The sequence below is a fragment of the Cryptotermes secundus genome, unplaced genomic scaffold (genome assembly GCF_002891405.2).
Source record: "Cryptotermes secundus unplaced genomic scaffold, Csec_1.0 scaffold218, whole genome shotgun sequence".
Lineage (NCBI taxonomy): Eukaryota > Metazoa > Arthropoda > Insecta > Blattodea > Kalotermitidae > Cryptotermes > Cryptotermes secundus.
Window position 1 is genome coordinate 175687 of NW_019733320.1, and position 24782 is coordinate 200468.

The 24782-nt window shown below is 39.8% G+C and overlaps 1 protein-coding gene across 1 annotated transcript in view; it reads right to left on the bottom strand.

Moving 5' to 3' along the window:
- LOC111867911 (E3 ubiquitin-protein ligase HERC2) overlaps window positions 1-24782 on the bottom strand; it is a 126577-nt gene that overhangs the window by 88944 nt on the left and 12851 nt on the right. The window contains exons 11-26 of the mRNA XM_023858132.2: window positions 21734-21963; window positions 20959-21074; window positions 17437-17544; window positions 15857-16066; window positions 13355-13548; window positions 11063-11263; window positions 10176-10404; window positions 9004-9114; window positions 8737-8893; window positions 7739-7923; window positions 7077-7232; window positions 6224-6409; window positions 5296-5434; window positions 4077-4233; window positions 1317-1658; window positions 630-807 (exon numbers count right to left, since the gene is read on the bottom strand). Coding sequence (XP_023713900.1) covers window positions 630-807; window positions 1317-1658; window positions 4077-4233; window positions 5296-5434; window positions 6224-6409; window positions 7077-7232; window positions 7739-7923; window positions 8737-8893; window positions 9004-9114; window positions 10176-10404; window positions 11063-11263; window positions 13355-13548; window positions 15857-16066; window positions 17437-17544; window positions 20959-21074; window positions 21734-21963 — 2899 coding nt within the window. The remainder of the gene's footprint in view (window positions 1-629; window positions 808-1316; window positions 1659-4076; window positions 4234-5295; window positions 5435-6223; window positions 6410-7076; window positions 7233-7738; window positions 7924-8736; window positions 8894-9003; window positions 9115-10175; window positions 10405-11062; window positions 11264-13354; window positions 13549-15856; window positions 16067-17436; window positions 17545-20958; window positions 21075-21733; window positions 21964-24782) is intronic.

Here is a 24782-nt window from a genome sequence, read left to right on the forward strand (position 1 = left end):
TTGCCACCTGATTCTTGCTTGGCTTCTTTTTCATTCTTGACAATGGAGGTGACATGTTCCTCCAAAACATCAGGTGACTTTGAACATACTGCATGGCATTACTTCCCAGAAGACAGAAATCTTCAAAGCATATTCAAGGAACATATCAGCACATGAGAAAATGTGCTGTTGATACAATGACATTAAGCATGTAAAGAATGATATATATGGAGAAATGACACCATTTCTATCTCTTTCACTGTAAGTACATATTTTATCACAAGATCTGAAATTTAACTGTTAATATCTGAGAAACGGGAAGGTTCAGAAGCATTTTAACCTCAATTCAACAGCCATTAAAGTGCATTCGCAACAAACAAAAATGTGCCCATTGAATTTGCCATATCTGTCCACATGTAATAATTTGAGAACATCACAAATGTACATTGTTAGATATTTATGGCAGACAAGAACGTTTCAAACAAAAGTTGTAGAGAAGAACATATTCTTTGTCAAGTACAGATTTTCTCTAGTCTTATAGTTTTCAAAATATTTACATGGGACATTTTTAAAAACCAAAGCCAATAAAGAGAGCAAATGTGCCAGAATTCATACACTTCCTAACTTATTTGCATTGAAATCATCGTTACCTTGGTCTATGAGAGCTATGACTTGGAAACCAAAACCCTGATGTTTTATGAGAACAGCCATTAAGAGTCTGCCCACTTCTTCTACTGGATGGTCAGCAGGGAAATCTCCATGCATCATCAAATGATGTACTTTGCAGTGACGTTCAACGATACTCAGAAATGCACGGACATATGGATCCTGTCAGACATCAAAAATGACTACTTCAATGTGAGATCTGAGGTTTTCATTGCGGGGATGTGACATCATAGTTTGGTAGATACTTACCAGACTTTACATCACATATCACAACACATTAATCTTCACTAGTTAAATGTATTCTGAAGAATTAGAAACTTCATCTATAGAAGTTATCGACCATTTCCCTCCTAAGAAAATCCATATAATATGCATGAGAAGAAAATACGACATGTGAGATTTAAGGTTCCTACAGTAACAAGTATTACGATTCCTGTCTTCCTAGCACATAACATTGCGTGGTCTGATAGATCATTACCAGCTCGGATGAATGTGCTGTTTCCACCTTCTAGGGAGAAGCATAAACTGAGTGTGGGAAAATGTAGTCATGACACATGGAACGAGGACATTGCGGGCCTAGTCCAAAAAGTCAGCAACAATCTACCACACTAAACAGGATCACAACCCAGAAGACAGGAAGTGTATTTGTTCTCTGACTTTCAGAACCATACCATAGTCCTGTTCTCTGCTAATGCCTGTAGGAATGGTGCTGCCCTATCCAGTGTCCATTTGTGCAGTCCCTCCAGCTTTGGAGTCTTGGGTTCAGTGGGAGTAGTGCCAGCAGTAGAACTTGTGCTTCGAGCCTCTCCCTTCTCTTCTTCATAAGGATTTGGAGGCTGCAAAACCTGAAGGCCTCCTTGCAGAAACAAAGCATGCAGCCAGCGCTGTGCTTCTTCTTCTGCAGGCTGCAAGGCTGTACTCTGTGACAACCAGTGTGCGTGCAAACCCAGGAGAAATGCCAGGTTTCGTTCCACATCCATCAAAGGAGATGCCACATTATTCCCATCCACGGCCTGAGAAACAGAATGGCCAACTAGTTACTATAGGATTCTGACGATGGTGTATAACACACTGAGATATTGGGTTTTCGGACTTCATCCATCGTCCTGGTTTTTAAGATAACTAATAAAAACACGACGCTAGCTCTTTCTAACGGACCCAACAGAATAGGTGTTTTCCTTCACCTGAGGACGGAAACAGATCCAGTTTCCAAAACGTCATGTTTTTGTTAGTTATCTTAAAAACCAGGACGATGGCTAAAGTCCAAAAACCCAATATATCAGAATGACCAACATTCAGCAAAATGAAAGTTGAATCTGTACTTGATCACTTACATGTTTTAATTACTCATGGTTTATCTAACGGCACTCTCAGTGCTCAGACTAAGGCTGCTTTGGGGAGAAATGAATTTGGACACTGAAATGAGGAAAATCAGAAATAGAAAAAACTTAACACTGAGATTTTGGGATCACTGAAACTGAACACTAAGAGAAAACATTAACAGGGAACTGCCTTGGTGGCAGGAGGATCAATGAATAATGAACTGGAAAGGATGTCAACTGAAACAATTTTAACCGAATTGGCCATGCTATCCCTGAATGTGTGCTGAGGGACTGAGGAAAACTACAAAAAGATTAAATCACAATACTCTGTCGAAGGGGCCAAGATTTGATCCCAAGATCTCATGAATAGAAAGCAGGTGTGCTTACCATTGGAACATGACATTTGGTCCTTAAAAATTTAAACTATTTTAACTTCCTCCTTTTATGAACCTTTAATCTTTCTAGCTTCTGCCTGTTTGATTGAACACAAGGAATCCACTTCCATGAATGCATATCACTTTTATCTAGTAAGGGTTTCAGTACAGTATAAAGTGGGATGTCTCCACAAAAATCTTTTAGCAATTTATATTTAAAATGTAGTTTTTATTTATAGAGAAGGAAAAAACTGAAGTGTAAATTTTTCTGTGCTGTAACACCATGCAATCTGGAGACAGTCTGACATTTTGGAGGAACATATTGGCTCCATCTTGCAGTTCAAAGAGTACGCCAAGCAAGAAAATACAGAAGCATTGCTTGCTTCTCCTTCTCTCCTTCTTGACGTACTCTTTGACCCGCAAGACGGAGCCAGTATGTTCCTTGGAAATGTTTGGATCTCTCAGAATTACATGGTACTAAACCAGAAAACTGTGCTCTTCATAGTCACTGACATGAGGACCTCAAATCCAACAGAGTAAGAACTTCTGAAAATACGTCCACTCAGTATGGATCAAGTTATGTGCAAACTATTATATCCATTATAACAGGAACGTGATAAGGTGCCTAACATGGACTCTGAACCACAGTGTAGGCTAAGTGTTGGGTCAAATTCACAAATTTTTAAGGTGAGGGTGGGGCAAATAAATGCCCCCTAAAATGCACTTGATCTGGTCTATCAGAAACATTGGGATCCATCCCTAAACCACCAGATCCTCATATTTAGCTATCCATACTGATCTTAAGACCCCTCACACTACGTGGCTTCCATCACTTAATGGGAAGCTGTCCAAGAAGCCTTTATCATATCCAGTCAGTGAATACAATCATTTATGTCATGATATAGACAAGCATATGTGAGTGACACTGGATGAGTGCAGCAGCTGTACTTATGAACCTAATGTGGACACATTAATCATGTAGGGAAATGAAGGATCCTCTGAGGGTCTAGATATGTGTGTCTGTATGTATACACAAATTCTTAAATTTATTGACTAGATGTGATAAAGGCTTATGTGAAAAAATATTTCATTGTATCTATACTGAGGCCACAGAAAGATATCCTATGCATTGACTCCATCCCTCACACTTCCCCTCCAGCATATTTCCCTATATTCCCCTCAAGCCTCCTAACCATTCTGTGAGAATGTTGGTAATGACAACCACATGAAAGCCTTCATTACACTCAAGTGCTTCAGGCTGGTTATCAAACAGCACATCAGACTGGAGAAGAATACAACAAAGGGCAGAAAGGAGAAAGCTTTGAGCAACGCCAGCCCCACCATCTATGGGACTTCTTTCTGTGGCCACAGTAGAGCTCTGAGAACCATAATTTTGCTGGCGCTGAAGGCATGTTTTGTGTAAACCAATGAAGATTTATGTTATTACCATACTGAAGTGAAACGTGTAATTCTTTTCTGTGGCTTATCCCATGACACTGTCAGTATCTCAAACAATACAGTATCAAATAGTAGAATGACTGATGAATAATGAATTGGAAAGAATCTGAAGGGAAGCGGTCATGGCCTGACTGAGGCAATATCTTGGAATTAACCTTGATGGTCTGAGGAAAAGCACAAAAACCTCAAGTCGGGTTAGCTGCTGTCCTGGCCGAGATTTGAACTCAGTACCTATTGAATAAAAGTCTAGAATGTTACCACTACACCAAATGAGTACCTGAACGACTTCCTGTTCGGGTTCCATGTAGTAGCCCACAAGGAAGCCTTGCATCATTTCTTTTGCAGCCTGGGAATGTGCAGCTGCATGGAAAGGCTGAGTTGCATCTCGTCCTGCGTACCTCTGGAGAAGATCACTGCTGCATGGTGCTTGAGCTCTACAAATATGTTATCACTCTGATTTTGTGTTTAATTGTTTTACATTTCTGGTAATTTTAAAGCAGAAAATTTCCATATATACAGATGACACAGGTTAGGAATAGGAACACAGTGCAATCTCTACATAAGAAATTCTACATAATTCAGAAAAATGGGTAGCCTAACATCCAAAAATGTTTTATATGCAAAATATTCTAGTCTACTTACTTTAACATCTGATTCTGTATATTGTCATTTGATAGGGTAGCTATAGACTGGGTTGGATTCGTAACAAGATTTATTGAACACTTTAACACAAAACTTATGACTACACTTTACAATTCATTGTCACACACAGACTAATGTTCTCAGTCATGGTGTTCACTAGGCTGCTCGGTAGCGGCTTCCAACAGCGGACGTTCCCCTTCCTCTGGTTCCCAAACTGTCACTGGCCTCAGCTATCACAACTCACTGAGTGTCTGCCTGCAGACTCCCTCCCGATCTCATTCTACACAGACACTCTACACAGACTGGCTGCTAACAGCAGCTGGCCCTCGTTACATATCCTTGGCAAGAACTGCATACAGAACACTGCTTCCAGCAGTTCATCCATTTCTTGCATGGGCACGTTGCTTAGCGATGGCACTGCTACTGTTGCATGCTTACAAATATGTTGCCCAGCAACAGGTGTGTTTGCAGAGCAGTTCTGTAGCAATGGCTGTCTCTGCTGGCTTCACAGTTCTTGCTTTGAGGAAATATACCATAACATCATAACATTGCAATAAGGTTTAAAAAGTTAATGTAGGTATGGAATATTGCATATTACAATAAATATAAGATGTGCAAGTCAGACATAACGGAAAAAGAGCACCTGAAGATTCTTAAATTCCTTAATGAGTATAAGATTAAGAACTACTTTGTGAAAAAGTGGTTAGTACTATAAACTGCAATAACAGTAAAAACACTGGTGAAGCAGACAAAATTCTCATTCTCAATATTTTTCCAGATTCTCATGTTTAACTGGAAAAATTATCCTCACTTATGTCTAGTGCTTAAATGAACGTTTCAGGGATGAAACCTACCTAAAGTCCTGAACATCATAAACTTTTCTGTCGACAACAATCCAAAGTCCACCATCTCGATTGTGGTTTTCAAGGTCAGCTCTTCTGATTATTGGTATGTCTTCTGGAGCCTTGTGGCTAGAGATAGTGTGCTGTGGGGCTACAGAAGTAAATAAATGTCAGTAACATCCTGTGGTCTTAGTTATTCAGATATTTGATACCTGTAGTCTATTTCTCTAGGAAAGCCTCAAAGGAAGAGACCAATTTAGAGGCCTATGTGTGCCCAGGAAAATACTGAAATATAGCTTATAAAAATGGCAAGGTGCGAACAGGATTCATGTGCCCCATGATATGGACCAGTGGCAGGTCTGGATTCCATAAAAGGCATAGAATTTCTTGAATAATGGATCAAGTGCAAGTTTCTTGGAAAGAATGGGGTTCTATGGCGCTCATAAATTAGTCCATTTGCATGATAAAGAAACTACTTAGGGGATATAGTAAGGTCCATTATGGAACAAACAACAATCTATGGGTATATGGTATATTTTGAACTTATGGTACCAAAACATAGGCACAAAAATAAAAGTAAAATCCAAGCTATGGAGACAAAATTTTTCAGAAGTACTAAAGAAAAAAAAAATAACGAGTAGAATCAGAAATGAAAGTTTGAGAGAAGTTGGAATCCAAGATCTGTTAACAGTTAACAGAATAACAGTAGTTTGGTCCTGTAGAAATTATGGATCAAATCGGGATACCAAGAATGGCTGTATAAATTTAAAGGAAACAGACCTATGGGACAAATCAGAACAACACAGTTGAGCCAGGTATGGGGGAGGGGGNCAAGAAATCAAAAAGGAAGGATTGTGAGAAGAAAGACATGTGAACCTGCATAAAATAGAAAAGACGATATAAGAACAAAAATGACAATGACAAGAACAACAAGGGCTACCTATTATTCCTGGCCAAGACAGATCCTCTATGTCTTCCTTATCAACACCAGATGCCAAACGGTTGAACTTATCCAGAGTGTCCAGTAATGGCACAAGCATCTGTACCCAGTTCACTTGATGGAGAAGTAATGGAACTTCCAGTTGCAACAAGATCATACACACCAACAACTCTGGTAACAGCACATCTGTGAAACACAGTCAAATTTTAGGTTCTTAAGGCAATGAAAAAGTAGATGGCAGATCTTCTGTGTTACTCACCATGTAGTTCATTTGGTGGTTGGTTACAAACCTTCTACAAGAACCTGCAGTCTCCATCTTTGGGGCAGAGGGAGTCAGGAGGTTCCTCTGAAATGTTGGTAACCACGTACTGAACCACACAACATCAAAATCCAGATGACAGCAGTCTGCAGCACAATTTGATTATTACTGACATATGAATTATCCATGCATATGTTCTTGGACTTTGAATTACTTCTTGTATTCATCAAACCTCTGCAAAGCTGTTCTTTATAGTCGCACTTGCGAAGTAAGCTTTCATTACTTACCCATGTGTACTGGACATAAAATGTGCTGTTTCATTTCTCTCTCCAATTTTTGTTCAAGACTTCTTTCACTCAGATAAATACTTAGTGGTGGCATTTGATAAGGATGCAGAAATGGATGACTTAATATAAAGTGACCATAACTCCTGCCAATTTTAATCAAAAATGGAATGTGTCAACATATTTTTGTAGACGTCCCCATGACTATCAGTTCAGAAGTTCTTGAGCTGTTACACAAGGATACAGATGGTGAAGGTATGAGTATTATGCACATTAACACACCACACACCACTACCCCCTAAATACATACCTATGACATCTCCTTTGAGAATTGAAACAACAAGAGAAAAATGTTTACTGCTTGTAGCTGCCAAACTTGAAGCAACTGGCAAAGTTTCAGTGATATGATTGCAAAGTTGATAAATGTATTTTGTGAGCAGAGATTCTGCTCCCAGAACATCCTGATCTGAAAGAGGAGGAACAATGAAATCATTAGGCAGTTTTACTATGACTGAGACCTGAAGTTCTCACAGTGGTGAGCATTAAGATAATACTGGAACATACCTTACAAAAATGTTTATGGTGATAACAATTGAAATTAAGTCACATGACACAATCCAAAATTGGGCTCTTGTTTTAGATGTACCGAATATTTAGTGTCTAATGTCACAGAGCTATAAAACCTCTCAGTGCCTCCTTATATGGAGATTAACGGATGATTCAGTAAATGCAGGTTAAAAACAAAATATGCCTGATGATATTTTTCATTCTTTATTCTTCAACATTTCCATTTCTCTACAGCTAATAACATGGTGAAGCTTTACTGCTGACGGTACATGACTTGCAACTCAGAATATTTGCTCGTATGGTAAGACATATACTACAAATGCTGCTGCTATAGTTATGAATGTGCACTCTTCTGTCTATAAATAATCATAACATTTAATTTAAAAAAAATACATAACAATTTACCTTGCTGTGAGTTCCAAGATTTCATTTTGTGACTATGACAATAAATTTGGGCTATCAAAAGTCTCTGGAATCTCAACAAGAGATTCAAACTTGCAGATCTTTCGTGTTTTTCTCTTCCTTCATGATGCATTGCCCCACAATTTTGAACTGCCTGTAACCTTGCCTGGGTTAATGCGGAACCATTTCTGGAAACAGTTTCACATAATTTCTGTCTACAGCTTTCATGGTACTCTTAAATGAATATACATTTCATTTGTACTTTCAGATATAGCACACATTTTATTTATAAATAGAAAAGAAATTAAAGACAACTTAATATTAAGGATAAAGAATTTAAATCCATATTACAGTAAATGTTTATTTTATACAATAAATATAAAACAATGATTTCCTTTCTAATTTAATAATTATGTTAACCCTTTGACTGCCAAGAGCCACCATAAAACTGCTTGCTAGAAATGCCAAAGGTGCTTGGGTGTGAGTGCAGCTGTTCAGAAAAATTCGCAGTTCTTCAGCATATTAATATCAAATGACCACAAATACAGAATAGAGTAAAAGTCTGTTCTTTCCTTTAAACATCAGTGTGTAACATTTGATACCACCTAAGAAACAAACAAACAAACAAACAAAACAAACTCCGTGGCCTGTAGTCTGCAAGCAAACTATACCAACCGAGAGACCACCACTTGTCAGTGAAGTTAGTGCCAACTTCTGTGGATAGAGGGTATCACGTCGTCAGCGAAACGGGTCCCCATGGCCGTTAATCTTGGTCTTCTAGACCGCGTGTTAACAGAAATGCTGTACAAAGTGAAGACTATTGGGCTGATGTCTTTGGATCTGGCAGCTTTGTTGCAAGTACATGAGCTGATCTACTCAGTTTGCAACAGGCAAAAGGTTAAACTAAATGTACATAAAATATATTATAATTATTGCATTATATTTTTAATACTACATTATCAGCAGTTAAAGCATTAAAATGGACTGACACTTAAACTAACCTGAGAAGTAATTTGACTAGATGAAGAAGAGGAACAGTGGAGTTGTGCTTCTCACGAAGAGATGCATCTTTGGCTCGTTTTGATTCTGTCTCCAGCAAGGCTTGATCTGACATGTGGGCTTTCCTTTCATCGTTTTCAGAATGCTCCCCCAATTCCACTGTATAATGGAGACGGCATTATATCAAATAAACAACTTCAGCCACAATCTCATTAATAAAAATGAAATAAGTCAATATGCATTGCAATGTAAAACTGTAACCACCTGACCTTTAAATGCAGCTTTCAAGGCAGTTTCCAAGCCCCCATCTGCCATTAGACTAGATACAAGGAGATCAGTCATGAAGCGATGACCTGCACTTATTGCTGAAGGATCTGAACCTATGAAGAAACATACAAATGTCATATATATTCTGCAATTCATATGGGGATACTCATTGCAGTTGGGTTGGTTTATAAGTTATTTAATGATGCTGAATTAAATGCAGAGTCTTTTTGCAACAAATGTAGAAGGAATGTTATCCTTTCGAAGCTTGTCTCTAATAAAGCCGAGTAAACATATTAATGTTTAAATGATATGGGTGATAGGACACAAGAAAATCGTGGAGAATGACACTGCCACCCAGATGACAAGAATCAGACCTGGTCATCTATTTGCAGGACACGAACTGGCATATGGCATATAAAAAAGATGCCAAGCATGCCACCAGAGACCAGATGCATACAGACCATAATAAATTCTGGGAGATCAAACCTGCACATAGATAAATGAAATGTTTCCTTAAGGACCCTCCATACTGAAGACTTGGGAACCATCAGGACCAAATAGGAACCAGCTGAAAAGTGATGGGAATACTTACAGGACATTGTCACTTAAAATTACAGCTCTTCAAACTGGAACTAGCAAACAGTATCATAATAAATATGAAGCACAGTCACATTCTATGTGACTGTGAGGTTCTAACTAATTTTACATTTCATAAAACCAATAGACAATCTGGAGATATCCCATCAAGAAAAGTAGTGATTCATCTGAAACAGGGGAATGCTAGAGGGTTAAATTAGAAAGGGGATACATAACAAATGAAATTCAGTCATGCTGCAAGGGACAGTAGAGGTCCTCCCATTAACTCAATCTAATCTAACCCTTCGAAGCCCAGAACACAAACACCTGACACAGATTAACTTTGTCTATTCAGAGGTAAAGTCACCATGCTTCTGTGAGAAACAGTTCAGGGTTTCTGTAAAAGGATGGTATGATATTGTACTTTGATTAAAGAAAGATTAGTGAAGATAAATTATCAAAGAACATATAAACACGTAAATTTTCATATCATATTCATAAAACTTCAACATGGGCACCATGTGTCACTCTACGAACATGATCCTTGTATGCATTTCTGGTGACATGCTTTCATGCAAACTCTGTATACTCGTATTACCTGTGCTGGGTAGAAGTGCTGAAAGAGTTTTAGCACGTTCGTCAGCTGTAGGCAGCAGTATACTCCATCCAGCCTGCAACGTGGCTTGTGCTGCTGATTGGATTGTGTTGAGAACACCAACATTGCTGGCTAACTCCACCACATGCTGTTTCAGGCTGGTCAACAAATTTGTGTTGGGTCCCAAACCGATGCAACCCACATCAACACTATGACTTATCATTGCATGCAGCTGAAACAAGTGACAAATGACTCAACTTTAACTATGAAGTGAGGCTGGTAATTTTCTATGTTCATGTTATTTTTGTAGAATAAAAAACCATAACCAAGATCAAATATTATCTTTCTGGACATTATCCATCATCCTGTCTTTATCTAAAAACACCGTCCTGTATATATTTCAAAATATGTTTTGGGGACTAGATTCTGTCTCCATCTTCAAGCAAAACCTACTCAGTTGGGCCCAATCGATAAAGCAAGAAGACAGAGGCCGAATCCAGTCTCTGAAACGTTGTGTTTTGAAATATAGGCAGGATGGTGCTTTCAGATAAAAGCAGGATGATGGATAATGTGCAGAAACATAATATTTGTACTCACATACCATCGTCACAAACTTTTAGATCTTACCTAACAAAGTTGCATACATTTTTTACTATTTATTATACTTAAAACTTACCACAACCCATACATACAAGATAATGGGGAGTTTTACTGTACTGAGATTAGGTATTTTGATGAGGTTTGTTTTTAAAAATTTCCAGCTGAAATTTCAACTTCATGCTAGTCTTCAATTAAACACTGATGACACCTTCATGTATATATGCATGTCAAAACACTGTGGTGGACTTGGTCAAGCTCTGCTCTTCTGTAAACTGTTGTTCTGAACTTACTTGCAGTTTGAGGAGATTCAAGCATGCCACAGCCATACATTCTTTATCCTGAGGTGGTGGCCAGTCCAGGTTCCCAGTTACACCTTCACAGACAAGGCCCAGAAGCTGGTCAAGCATTTGGAATGTTTCTTCACAGACATCCACCACAAACGCGACACGTAAATTGACACTCCACTTACTATTACTGCTCCAAGCAAAACTCTGAAACCAAGAGATACACTTTGGAGTGCTACTGGAGTCTCAGCTACAATAAACAAAAATCTAATATGACATTATAATTATTTTGACACTTCTGCCTCCTGTTTGTGTTATTAACAACATACAGCAGAAATATGTTACTTAAAGTAGTAGTTCCATTATGACATTAATCCATATTTATCACAGACTCTTGTTGGTAAATCCATCTACCAGCAAAATCAGTACAACCTGCAAACAGAACAGGCACACTCATGAGCTCAAACAACTTCACTATAATTTCAATTCAACCAGAGATACTGAGCTGACTAATGATGAGAGCAAGCACAATTATCACATGTTCCATGGCATGACTTGGAGTGAAAAAGTGGCTGGCTGCTAAATTGCTGAGACCCACAGGACTCATGACCATATTTTACTATCTAATGGCTCTGGGAGTCTGCAGACTCACGCTAATGTGACTAAGTCTAGTTACCTTTCCATTTATAGGAATATCAGTCTTGGACATTAAAACTACTGTATGAATACACTCTGCAGGGAGTCACCTTTCAGTAACAAAACAAATTATGCTTGGCCCATATCTTCTAGAGTTCATTAATAATACACTGTATTCAGTCAAGGAGGAAACTTCACAACACCGCTGACCCAGCCCAACATACCTCGCAGATTGCTGCTGTAACTGCTGAGAGCATAATGAGTCATTGGTGCTGATAAATGTGCACGGTCGGGTGGCGTGATCTTGTCACTGCAGTTAAGTCGCAGTAATAATCAGTCTGTGTTAAAGATTTCGATAGGCAGTCGACATTTATGCTGAAATGAAGTTTACTATTAGCAGCACATGTTTACTGTCAAAAATTTTCCAAGGAAAAAAAAACTTACAGAAAATGTATCAGTATGTTTCATCGTAAATATCTGGATTTGTCAGTTCCCACAAAGTCGTGTGTATCCAAGCTTGTGAAAAAGTGGCAGGCGACAGGTTCAGTGTGTGACATAAAGAAGTAATCGAAGAGGATTGTGCTGACTGAAGAAAAGGTTTGGGATATTGAGGCATGACTACAGATCAGTCCTAGAAAATTGTTAAGACATTTAGCACAGGAAACCGGTGTTTCAATAGGATTTGCTTTCACAGCCACAGGATTAATCAAATTTTGCCCATATAAAATAACAGAATAAAATAACATGCGTAATTAATTCAATTACTGTGGACCAGCTTCAGAAAGTGTCGCATAATTTATTTGTGTGATGCGAGGCAAGTTTGTGAGCAGAAGGGGGTCACTTTCAGCACCTGTTATAAAGCAAGGTAAATATGTGTTATCTTTTTACATTATTCTTATGTGTGCATGTACAGAAACTGATGTGAGGGAACAGTCGCGGAGAAACGATCCAGCAGCTCTATGCTAGCAAGAGTGTGCACATTTATCAGCGCTGATGACTCATTCCACTATTGGCAGTTACAACAGCAATCTGTGAGCGATATTGTAGCTGACTCATGCTGCTCCCTTGGTTTCCTCGATGACTGAACATCCTGTACAACTGCAATATTTATATAGTTTGGGTGGTCACACTTACTGAACGTCAGAGCCACATACAATAATTTTCATAATTTCAGAAGCTGCAAACAGACATGGGATGGATGGTATAGGAATTTAGGTATATGCTTTCTATGCAGCAGATTTTGTTTCTATATTGTATCACATGGTTCATGGACCACAGTTTGGCCACAACTGTTATATACTGTCAAACAGAAAAAAGAAATATAGGATATAGTTAGAAGCAGCCATGGCACTGGAGAACAACCACCCTGAAGAAGGCTTATCATGGTCTCCAATTGTCTCTCCCCACATGTGCCTCAAATTAGGCTGCACCCACTTCCTTCAATGTCTTCACAAATCTAGTATTCACTAATCGCCTCATCAGTTGATGCTGTATGCGCTACTGAAAGTGTCATTAAATAAACTACAAACAGTGCAATAAGAACTGAGAAACACTGCAATAGCATCAGACATGACAGCTGATCTCTTGTCAGAGATTCCAGCCAGGAATCTCTCAAATATGAAGCAGGAATTCTAATCATTACATTCCAACATTTGGTAGTACCTGGGTTGGTCCGCAGGCAGTTCCAACGATGACTTTGCCCTGAAGAGATGTAATAACTGTGGGCTCAAGGACACTGCTGCCTGTGGTCTCTCCAACCTGAGCATAGTCATTCCTCCCCCAACCATACACCTCCCCTTCCTCAGTCAATGCAAGCACATGAACGGAGCCCACTGCTAGTGACACAACATGTTTCCCTGAAAAGTCATCCATACTGTGGAATTAGTGACTATAAAATGAATTTCTCTTCTAAGCAAGGGACTGTCTCTAGACTAATGTACTAGTATGTACTCGTACACGATCTTGTACCTACTCAGATTACTGAAAATAATGAAAATTATTTCTTCTGGATTTTATCATCTATCATGAAGTATAATGCATATCATTAAAAACAACGAAACTGCTTGTGTTGATCAGTAACATATTGCAAATGTAGGCAAGTGTGGGAATGGCTTTCTCAGTTGGAGATGAGATCTAGACTCATGACAAAAACAAGAATTTCATCTGTCAGACAAATTTTTTCACTGTGAACACAATTTTTAATACAATCCACTTTTCCTTATGCACTGAAATGTACTACTTATCCCTTCTGATATGGCAGATCCCTTTTCAATGAAAAATTATCATAAATCACTGAATTTAAAAACATACTCAATTCTAGTGCAATGTCCTTTTCACCATGGAGAGGAAGAGACAAGGATAGACTTCATTCGTCAGCTGATTCATGCCACCTTTACAGGTCAATATGATTCTGATGGATCAGGCAGTTTGTGCACTACTGCATAAACACAAGCAGTTCTCTGAAGTTTCAAAGACTGAGACTGAAAACTAGACGTTAAAATTGGGATATTTCTATACCTGATTTGATCTCAAAAATTCAAAATTCCCACATACCTAAACAAAGGTCACACAAACCACAATAATAACTGCTAGTTAACACAAATTTCTTCAAACCTGAGCAAATGTGTTATTACAAATTGTGACTCCCTAACACAATGTGCCCCTCATAGCATGGATGATTAGGTCACAGAACTTCATCTTTGCTGATGTTATGGAAAATGATGGCAAAACTCACTATGTGGATCATAAATTCCCCCTTATGGACATTTGGTATAAGTATCCAAATTTCTTCAAAATGCAGAATGAATAACGATAACATATTCAACCAAAATTATTGTGACGTGCTGAGCTATGGAGGATGCCCCCCCCCAGCCAGCCGTGACGCGCTGAGTGGAGCCGAAGTTAGCCGAGTCCCAGCATCCTGGTATCTATGCAACGCGAGTCAACAGCGGTGACGTCACCACGGGATACCGCGGTTGCTAGGCAGCAGTAAACAACACCGGACAGCGTTGCTAGCAACACGGCGCCAGGCAACAAGGGTGCCTATTACGTGGCTGTTTTCTCCGTTGTCCGCACGAGGCTAGATACGGAGCAGTGAAGACTACAGTCAGTTCTCAGTTCTCAAGGCAGCTACCTACGAGTTAGTTCTGAGCAAGCCTGCGAGTCGAGTTGACATATAGCAGCAGTCGCGATAAGAAGACCCGAACGCGTGGTTACAAGATTTTATGTGACAGTGTGCGATAACTAAGAAGTCAGCGAGCGGAAGACTTATTGTGTGCTTTCGAGACTTAGTGAGTGCTGTAGTACAGTTACATTTGGAGTGTGTGATTCAGGGAGATTTGTATAGCTCCCGCGTTATTAGTACGTGAAGACTTTGGTTGTAGGGTTTGTAAAGTGTGGAAACCCGCAACTGTGTTATAATTAATTGTAGCCGTGATTTGCAGGTTGTTAAATAAACCAATTAACAATCTCTATGGCGTATTCAGTAACGAAACACGTTACATTATTTTTAAGAAATTTGGATCACATATGCACATGCCTGAATTGTACAGCAGGACCTGTAGCTAGCGACTGGTTCACCTATGAGCATGCATCAGTGAAATGGAGGCTTGGAGGGGGATAGGCTGGTGGTATACTTGCCACTCCCATATTATTTTAGATTGTGCAGTGTGTTACTTTCTTTTAAGATGCCTGGAAGGAGGATATGATGCTATCAACTTTAAGTGCAAGTAATTTTTTAAGTTTATTTGTGTGTGACTATTATTTTTGAAGAGTAAGAAATTGAATTTTTAATACAACTGTGGGATGAAAAAATGTCCTTAGGAACACATTTCCACTTACAAAGTGGGGGTCAGTGGAAGACTATGGCTCTTGTAAAGGAATTTCACAATATGGACACATTTTCAAGAATATATCCCTTTCATAACTTGGGAGAACACTGTGTAATTCTTAAAGTGTATCAATTCCTGAAGGGCTGCAACACAAAGTAGTTCAGAGAGGTTATAACTTGAAAGACCACACATTTCATAGTCCCCAAAGTGAGAACCTCAGATCTAACATCTACCAGTCCATCATTTTGGTTTCTGTTAAACACAAGTCCACTGAGAATTTACACTGGAGGAAAGCCATATGAAGCTCTGAATGCTAGTGCTGCTAGAACCTTACCTTGCAAGGCCTCAATGAGTTTTGGGAACCTCACATGTTCCTCAGAGGCATGCCCCAATCTGTGTGTGTCACCTTTACCCCACGAATAAACAGATCCAGTCTTTGTAAGTGCCAGGCTGAACTGTGCCCCACAATATACCTTTACCACATCAACATCCTGTAGTTTGTCAATCAGCTTTGGTGTCTTTGAACCATCATTCCCTCCTCTACCTGCACACAAAAGCAAGGGTGACAAATGTATAGAAAAATGTCAAATTAAAACCATAACCTCAAACAAGTGTAATCCATAAATAAGTGATATATATTAAAACAGCATGATAAGTTTAGTACCTTACAATTACATTTTATACAGGATAATCCATAAGTCCCTCCAGGATTTCCAAACTTGGCAGTGCAACAACCAAGACAGACACAACAGAAAGGATCATATCATTAGGTAGAGAATCTTTCCAAGTTTGTTTGTGAAATAGGTGCCATGGCATACTTGCAGGTTTCACCACTAGCAGGCAGTAGTGATGAAACATGGCAAGGACAGGGGATAACACAGCGTTGTGTGTCTTGGAATTTGCCAAAACTGAGTCAATTGTGATGGTGCAAAGAAGGTTTCAGCAAGTACCATACAGGACCACCTACAGACAAAACAACTCATGAGTGGTATAAGAAATTCCAACAGAGTGGCTGCCTGTGCGTTGCAAAACAAACAGGCAGGCCAGGGCCATTGACCAAGACTGCTGAGTGAGTGCAGCCAGTATCCTTCAGCATGGAGACATTTGCACAGGATGTGCCAGACACAGACTGAGGCATCTGCAATTCCTGGCTTGTGCAGTGTGTTGACTTCTGAGGACTCCTGACAAAAGTTTCTTGCACACATTTGACAGTCTTGGCTGATAGTCCAGCCAGCCTGTTCATTTCACAGCGTACAGGTAGCCACTCTGCTGGAATTTATTATACCATTCACAAATTGTTTTGTTCGTAGGTGGTTCTGTGTGGTACTTGGTCTGAAACCTCCATTGCACCATCATAAGTGACTAAGTTTTGGCAAATTTCAAGATACAGAAAGCTTTCTTACCCTCTGTCCTGTCCATGTTTCATTATAACTGTCCCCTAGTGGTGAATCCTGCTAGTACACCCTGGTGCCTATTACACAAAGGAACTTGGAAAGATTCTTTACCTATTGATATGCTCCTTTCTGCTGTGTCTATCTTGGTGGTTGCATTGCCGAGTTCAAACGTTCTGGAGGGACGTACGAATTACCCTGTACTCCAGTAATATTAATATAAAACATGCACAGCCTGTCTCACTGCTGGAGTTGGTGCTTCAGATCCATGATGTCTCTTCTTACTCTTCCATCACTTCTGTTTTATGTGGATCAATAGGCAATATGCAATACAGTCTTCAAATACAACTTTGCATATTGCTCAACTCACCACTTAGTCTGTGTCTTCACACAAATTTGCAACATGTTACAGCCATACTGGGCCATCTTCAGCATACATGATGATCTGTGTAAACTGTTACAATGTACTGCAATAGTAGTTACAAAAGTTTATTATCTTAGAAAACCAAGTTGGACCACTCACCTAATTTTCCATAATCTCCATCTCCCCAAGAAAATACCAACCCTGCATCTGTCACAACTAGCGTCTGGGCATCTCCACTGCCACAAGCAACATCCACCACCCTATGGCCTGCAATCATGAACCATAACAAAGGATATCTAAATATAAGTTCATGATTCTTGTTACACTTAAACATGGTCAAATAAAACAAACAGATTATGGAAAACATTTTTGTATGCAAGATTATCGTGACGTGAACGGTGCAACAGGAAGTAGGGGTCACGTGAACTCTGCGGTCTCGCGAGTGACATCACATAAACCTCACTCCTTCCATCATTACGCAACACTCAGTAAACATCCCCTCCCCTGTGGTGACGTAACAGAAGAGCAACTGTGTCAGGCAACCATTTCCGCGGTGATGTAACAACATCGGGGCAACTGCCGCTGCTATGGTAACAGGCCAGTCAACACTCCATCCCCCTCCCCGCTGTGACATGACAAGGGGACACCGCTGGTAACACGAGGCAACAGGGAACGGTATAAAAAGCTGGCTGAGCAGTATGTGAGGAGAGTGTGTGATCAGGAGTAACACAGTGCGGATCATGAAGTCGCCGAGTGCAGCAGAAGTCTAGAAGTCGCCGAGAGCAGTGGATGTAATTGTGATACTGCCGATGCAGTAATTGTAATTGTGAATTCTGTGAATGTGAGAGCGAGTGTTCAATAAATTTGCTAGATCCAAAACAGCATGAAGTTATTTGTCGCGTGACATACCCAACACGTGACATTATATTACAGTGAATTATTCATGAAAAGACCCTAAAAGTTTATTTGATATTTGTGTCCTCTGATGATAATATAATGTTTGAAGAAGTTTCCAAAATGTTCCAATGTGTAGTCCTGGATGTGTTCCTTAAAAGGGCCATCTTCTTGTTACCATTCAAATTCACTGCATCAGGTTCTACAGAGTTATTCTACATGGAGGAGGCCTAAATTAGTAATTATAAATCACACAGCAATTCACCAATGAAAACTAAACCTGGCAGCACTGCATATTTTGCAACACCGACCTAGTGCTTGTCTGCCTAGTTTCCACCAACACCTTCAGTCCATTACTTCACATGATCCCTCCTACCATTTGTGGACTTGGAGTGTGTTGGCCTGTGTCTCCAGGCACAGGAAAACCATTTTCAACATCTTCTATAATCCAATTACCTCCATGTCTACCTTCATATGAGCATGTGAATTTTGTTTTAATTGATAAATTATTGCATGATTTACAATTACTAATTCAGGATCTTCTGCCAGTGAATAACCCTGTAACCCCCCAGTGGGTGAGTGACCACCCTCCTTGCAACCTGTCAAACAACCCAAAATATTTGCTGCCACACTCACTTTGATTCTGAACGAGGAAGCAGCCAGAACACTGGTATTAAAATCCAGAAGATTGCAGTCTGAACTCTCACTGACATGAAAACCTTAAACTTTAAGAGCCAAGGTATTTAAATGATCTTAAGGGCAGAGCTGGTTGGGGTTTAAATGCCTGCTGCTTGGGTACATTTTAATAATTTTAAGCATGTTACTAAAAATGCTGTAACCAACAAAACTTTCTAAATGAACTTCGTTCTTATGAAAAAAGAATGTAGTTTCAGATGTTGCAGCATTGGAATGTATTTTCAGATAGTGCAACATTGGGTTTGGACTAGAAACCGAAATTAATGGCTGTGGGGATTCGTTGTGCTGACCATGCAACACCCTCTATCCACTAAAGTTGGCACTAGCTTCGTTGACAAGTGGAGGTCACTTGGTCGGTATAGTTCGCTTGCGGATCAAAGAATTTTTTCTTTGTTTTGTTTTTGCAGCATTGGGTTTGGAAATGATTAGAATAAAGTTATACTTGTTTTTTTTTTTTTGTTTTGTCATTTTGTCATGAATACTGTAATAATACATGCCCACTTCTTCACAGAGTGGTTCTGCATTACAGAATCAGTCCTTCCTGTCATGTGACTTCCAGCTACATGCTATAAAATGAACACAGGAACAGTTCAAATGCCATCCTAGGCAAGCCTTGGTAACATACGTTTCATAGCTTTCTGATATTCTATTCTAGAGACAATAGCTAAGCTCTAAGAGGAAGTATTTAGTTATTATACAGGAAATCCTAGCATATCAATTATATTTCTCAGTCACTATCAACGAAATGGTGGCACTGTAACTCTGGTACCAAGTGTATGTTATTTCCTGTATACTGGGATCATAGGGGATGGGAATTTTGAATAGCTACTTTCCTTCATATTGTCGCGTATCGGGCGTATATCGCGACAAATAAATTCTCGATGTATTCGATGCAGCGAATTTTATTTCACATTCGCACTTACAATCACCCAAATTACAGATTTACGATTACTGCTATCTGCAGTATCACAATTAGTATACTCCAAATGCCACAATACAACTGACTAGTTGCTGGCTAACTCGGCGGTAGCTCCAGGACTCACTGGCTGACTCAGTACAACTCACTGTGAATAGCCTTCGCTGCTCCTTATGTAACCTCGATCGGACAATACGGCCACGTAATAGGCACCCTTGTTGCCTGGCGCTGTGTTGCCATGTAACGCTAGCGGAAGTAACCGCTGTTACTATCGTAACGTCGCCGCTGTTGACTTGCGTTGCCTAGCGACCGAGATATCCCTCGGTGACGTCACCGCGGAGGGGAGTGGCGGGGCGGGAACTCGCCTATTACCGTAAGAACGCGAGCGTTACGTTACCGCCACGTACCGCTGGGGAGGTAGGGGTGAACATGTCACAATATGATGCCTTAAATAAGTTGTTTGGAAAATGATTACTTAATTCAATTCTTTCAATTTGCTTAGTGGGGGGTGGATTCCAACTGGGTCCACTCGGCACGGCGGCCACTGATTGGCCTATTGTAGCCTGCCCCAGGTGATTATGATGATGGAGAATTTTGGTGGAATGAAGATTGGCAGGGGAAACCAAAGCACTCAGAGAAAACCTGCCCCAGCACCACTTTGACCACCACAAGTCCCACTTGACCAGACCTGGGATCGAACCCAGGCTGCCACGGTGGGAAAATGATTACTTAGATAGTGGACATCAAAGTGGTTGTGAAATTGTGACTTCTGCCTTTGCTTTTTGGATTTCTTTGAGGGGTATTCCACCAAGGTAAGAAATAGCTGGATGGCGCAAGGTTGATCACACATACATGAACTAGAAAACAAGAAGAAACGGCATGTACATTTAATTTTACTGCATTTAAATAACTGTTATTTAGGACTATGCATACACATCTACTGGAGACATTTAAGACCACAATTTCATGCAGCAAGACCACTGAACCTTACATTTAAATGCATGAAAACGTGTAGCATAGCCATCAAAGGTTAAAACTTGTACCATATTGCAACCTTCTGGGTTATGACTCACCTACCAGACTACATGCTGTCATCATCCAGGAGAGCACAATATGAATCTTCAATGCCACAAACACCTCAAATATTACATTACTAGAACAGCCACTGAATATACCTTTCAAGTCTGCTACTAGCGTCGGCACGTTGTGGTCCTCACTGCAGCCATGTCCAAGCCTTCCATAGTTACCCCTTCCCCATGTGTACAGTTCTCCAGAAGATGAAACTGCAGCACTAAAGACAAGCAGCAGAGCTTTAACACCATACAGCAACTCTATATTAGCAGTCTGTACCTTGTAAGATTTGAGGCTTTCACGGCGGTGACTATGAAGAAAGCAGTCTGTACCTTATTTGTATACACACTGGCTCTGTAGCTCATTAAATCCTTAACCATTTCACTTCCACCACTTTCTTATCAATATTTCAGGTGAAAATAAGGGTACAGTGGAATCCACATTTACTGCTTCATAATTTCAGGTTTTCTCTCTTTATCTTTCCATTTTACTGATTCAAATTCAATAATCTCAGTGTTAAATTTCCTTCATTTGAGAAAGTCCTGAGTTAGTATTCAGATCCGCTGGGCCATGAAGAAACACTAAATGGGGTACTTTCACATGATTCACATTTAGCAGGAAAATATCTATCTTTTCAATTAATCATTTTTTAATCCAATAATGGCATTTAATGTTGAAGCAGTACACAATAGAAGCACAATGAAAGCAAAGGACTGAAGGAAATATCCCAGATCAGGTCATGCAGGATTTGTGGTGGACAAAATGGCATTGGGGTAGGTTTTCTTCCAGTACTTCGGCAGCAGATGACTGGATAAAGGAGTAATGTTCTAGGGCTAAACACAGAACATCGCTTTAGGAGTCCAGAGCCCATTATCTCACCTGTATGTGCTGCCACATGCAATGTGAACAATATGTTTTCCAACAAGTGCCTCGATCAGTGTAGGTTCATCTTTGGAGTTGTTATTCCCATGGCCTAGCCTTCCACCAACGCCACTGCCCCACGAGTACAGGTCTCCATCAGAAGTTAAAGCAAGAAAATGCTTCCCATCCGGATGTGCAGCCAACTTGATCACTTCTTTGTCACCAAAACCTTCAACTTGTTGAGGACACTAGAACAACACATTTCACTGCATCAAAAATGTGAAATACAACATTAATTGTGATTCATGTGTTTTCTGCATGTTCACAATGACAGTTACAAAAATATGCTTAGTAGCTTCGTCACATCTGTCTGTTCAACTGTTCAACACCTCCAGAACCACTATACAGATTTCCATAAAATTCAAAATTGGAGAGTTTTAATAAATAAGCCCACATGTTCTGATTTTGGTTACTATTGCACAAAAATAACACTTCACCTAATGGCCTACACGAATCTTGAGCATAACTCACTAAATATTTATTGGAGCAAAAATGTTTCAAACAGAAGCTGTAAACAAAACTGAAATACACATTTTGTGTCAGGTACACTTTTTCTTCAAGTCTTATAACTTTCAAGATAATGAAATAAAAGTGAGCAAACATGCCAGAATTGTTACATTATGTATATATTTCCTAACTTATTACTTCTCCACAGTAACTGACCAGCTCCCATCAACCCACAACCTAAAAGTTTTAATTCTGGGGGATTCCAACTCTCAAGATTATTTACCTGTGGAATGTACTTAAAATCAGCACCAACATACGTGGTGCGTTCCGTATATAATGCCTCCTATTTTTCTGTGTAAATATGTAACATCTGAGCTGGATGTTGGTGGTGTTGTAGTAAAGGTTGAACCTTCCCGCCAATGTACTGTTAATTTTGTTGTTGTGTGACAGATAGCGACAGCAGAGCAGTCTACCAAAATGGCATCTGACATAGAAGTGCATATGAAAGAGAAATGTGTTATTGAATTTCTCACTGCCGAACAAATTGTACCCACTGACATCCATCGACACTTGCTAAAGGTGTACGGAGACAATACAGTGGACGTCAGCACAGTGATTCGGTGGGTAGTGCGTTTCAACAGTGGCGAAAGTGAAGTGCGTGACAAGCCACACCATGGGCGTCCCTGCTCAGCTGCCACTCCTCACAATGAACAACGCCTCATCTGAACAGATCAGCAGATAACAACCATGGACTGTCAATTCTGAACGCTACAAGACAACGCTGACTAAGCTGAATGCCCGTATTTCCCGAGTCAGGCCAGAGAAGCAGACCTTTCGCTTGCAACATGATAATGCTAGACCCCATACCAGTTTGGCGACCACCGCGCACACTGCAAAGTTTGGCTGGACTGTCCTACCACATCCACCTTATAGCCCCGATTTAGCACCTTCAGACTACCATCTCTTTGGGCCTATGAAAGACTGACTACGTGGGCAACATTTTCCAGACAACGATGCTGTCATTGCAGCTGTAAGAAAGTGGCTAGCCTCTGCTGGCGCAGACTTTTACGGGCGCGGCATACAGGCTCTTGTTCATCGATGGCAAAAGTGCATAACGAATGGTGGTGATTATGTGGAAAAATAGCTGTAAGTAGCTGAAATCTTGTGCTATTTAACTGTGTTACTATGATTTCTGTATCTGTTGTAGTTTTCTTTAAAAAAAAAATGGGAGGCATTATATATGGAACGCCCTTAGTATAACTGTAAGGTTGTCCATTTGGGTTGGTAATTTGCTTATTTAATGATGATGTCAACATCAAGACTACGCTTTCACAGTTGACCAAAATGAAAATGGGACAGAAAGATAATTTCGTTAGAACACTGAGCGGTAGCGTAGATGATTGAGTCTCTATGCTACAAGCTGGAAGGTCATGGGATCGAATCCTGATGAGGTTGGATTTTTTCAAGTGACCTAATCCTTCCACCCATACTATGGCCCTGGGTTCAACTCAGCCTCTAACAGAAATGAATACCACGAGTATTCTTGGGGGTAAAGGGGGGCTGGCATATGGGGCTGACAACCTCACCACCATCTATGAGCTGACTGACTAGAAAATGTGGGAACCTCAACATCTCACAACCCTATGGGCCTCCATGGCCCATTACAGGATAACTTTAGTTTACACTGAATTATAGATAGGCACGGGTCAAATTTTCAGGAAGAATAAATGATGAAGGAATAACAAAGAATTATGTCATATTATCTGCAAGGAAGGGGTGGTATGTGAAGGCCAGGAACAAGCTACTGTGAAGCTGGAACAGTCTTTTAACCTAATTCTGAAGAAAATAATTAAAGATAAATGAACATTCAATGTCTACGTAAAGTTTGCTACATGCCCACAGTAAATAAAGGAGCACAAACACAGGCAACAATAGGCAATGGTAGGTGAGATGAGATTTTTAAGAAATACAAAAGCAAAAACCATGGAGAATAAAAAATGAAAATACTGCAGAGAATGTCAAGAAAAAAACACTAGAAAATAAGTTAATAAATAACAGAATAAAATTTTATGGGAATGTTTTATGAATAAATGAAGTCAGAAACCCAAAAAAAGATTTTAAATTTGAAGCTAAGAGGGAAATACTCAAAAGGAAGAGGTAAATCAAAATGGGAACAACTGGTTACGAAAAAGTCACAGAGGGAAAGGAAGAACATGGCAGAAACTGAGAAGGAGTTCCAGCAGGAGAGAGGTAGATGCAATGGCTTGGCTGCTAGCCATAAAGTGGAAATATGGAGGAGGAGGAGGGGAAATGTTTAAGTTATGGTACCAGAATTCAGAGCACTTCATTACTAACAGCTCTCAGGAGCGAACACTCTTCCCATTTGCTCAAACAAGCAATTGATTGGTTTATATTTAAGCTGAATATGTTTGGAATTGTTTCATTTTGGTCCGTTACACTATCAATCACCACTTATCAATATAACCTCCGTCGAGTGTAACAAAGTATATTCTTGTCACTATTTTTTTTACATTTGCCTCAATATAACCTCCGTCGAGTG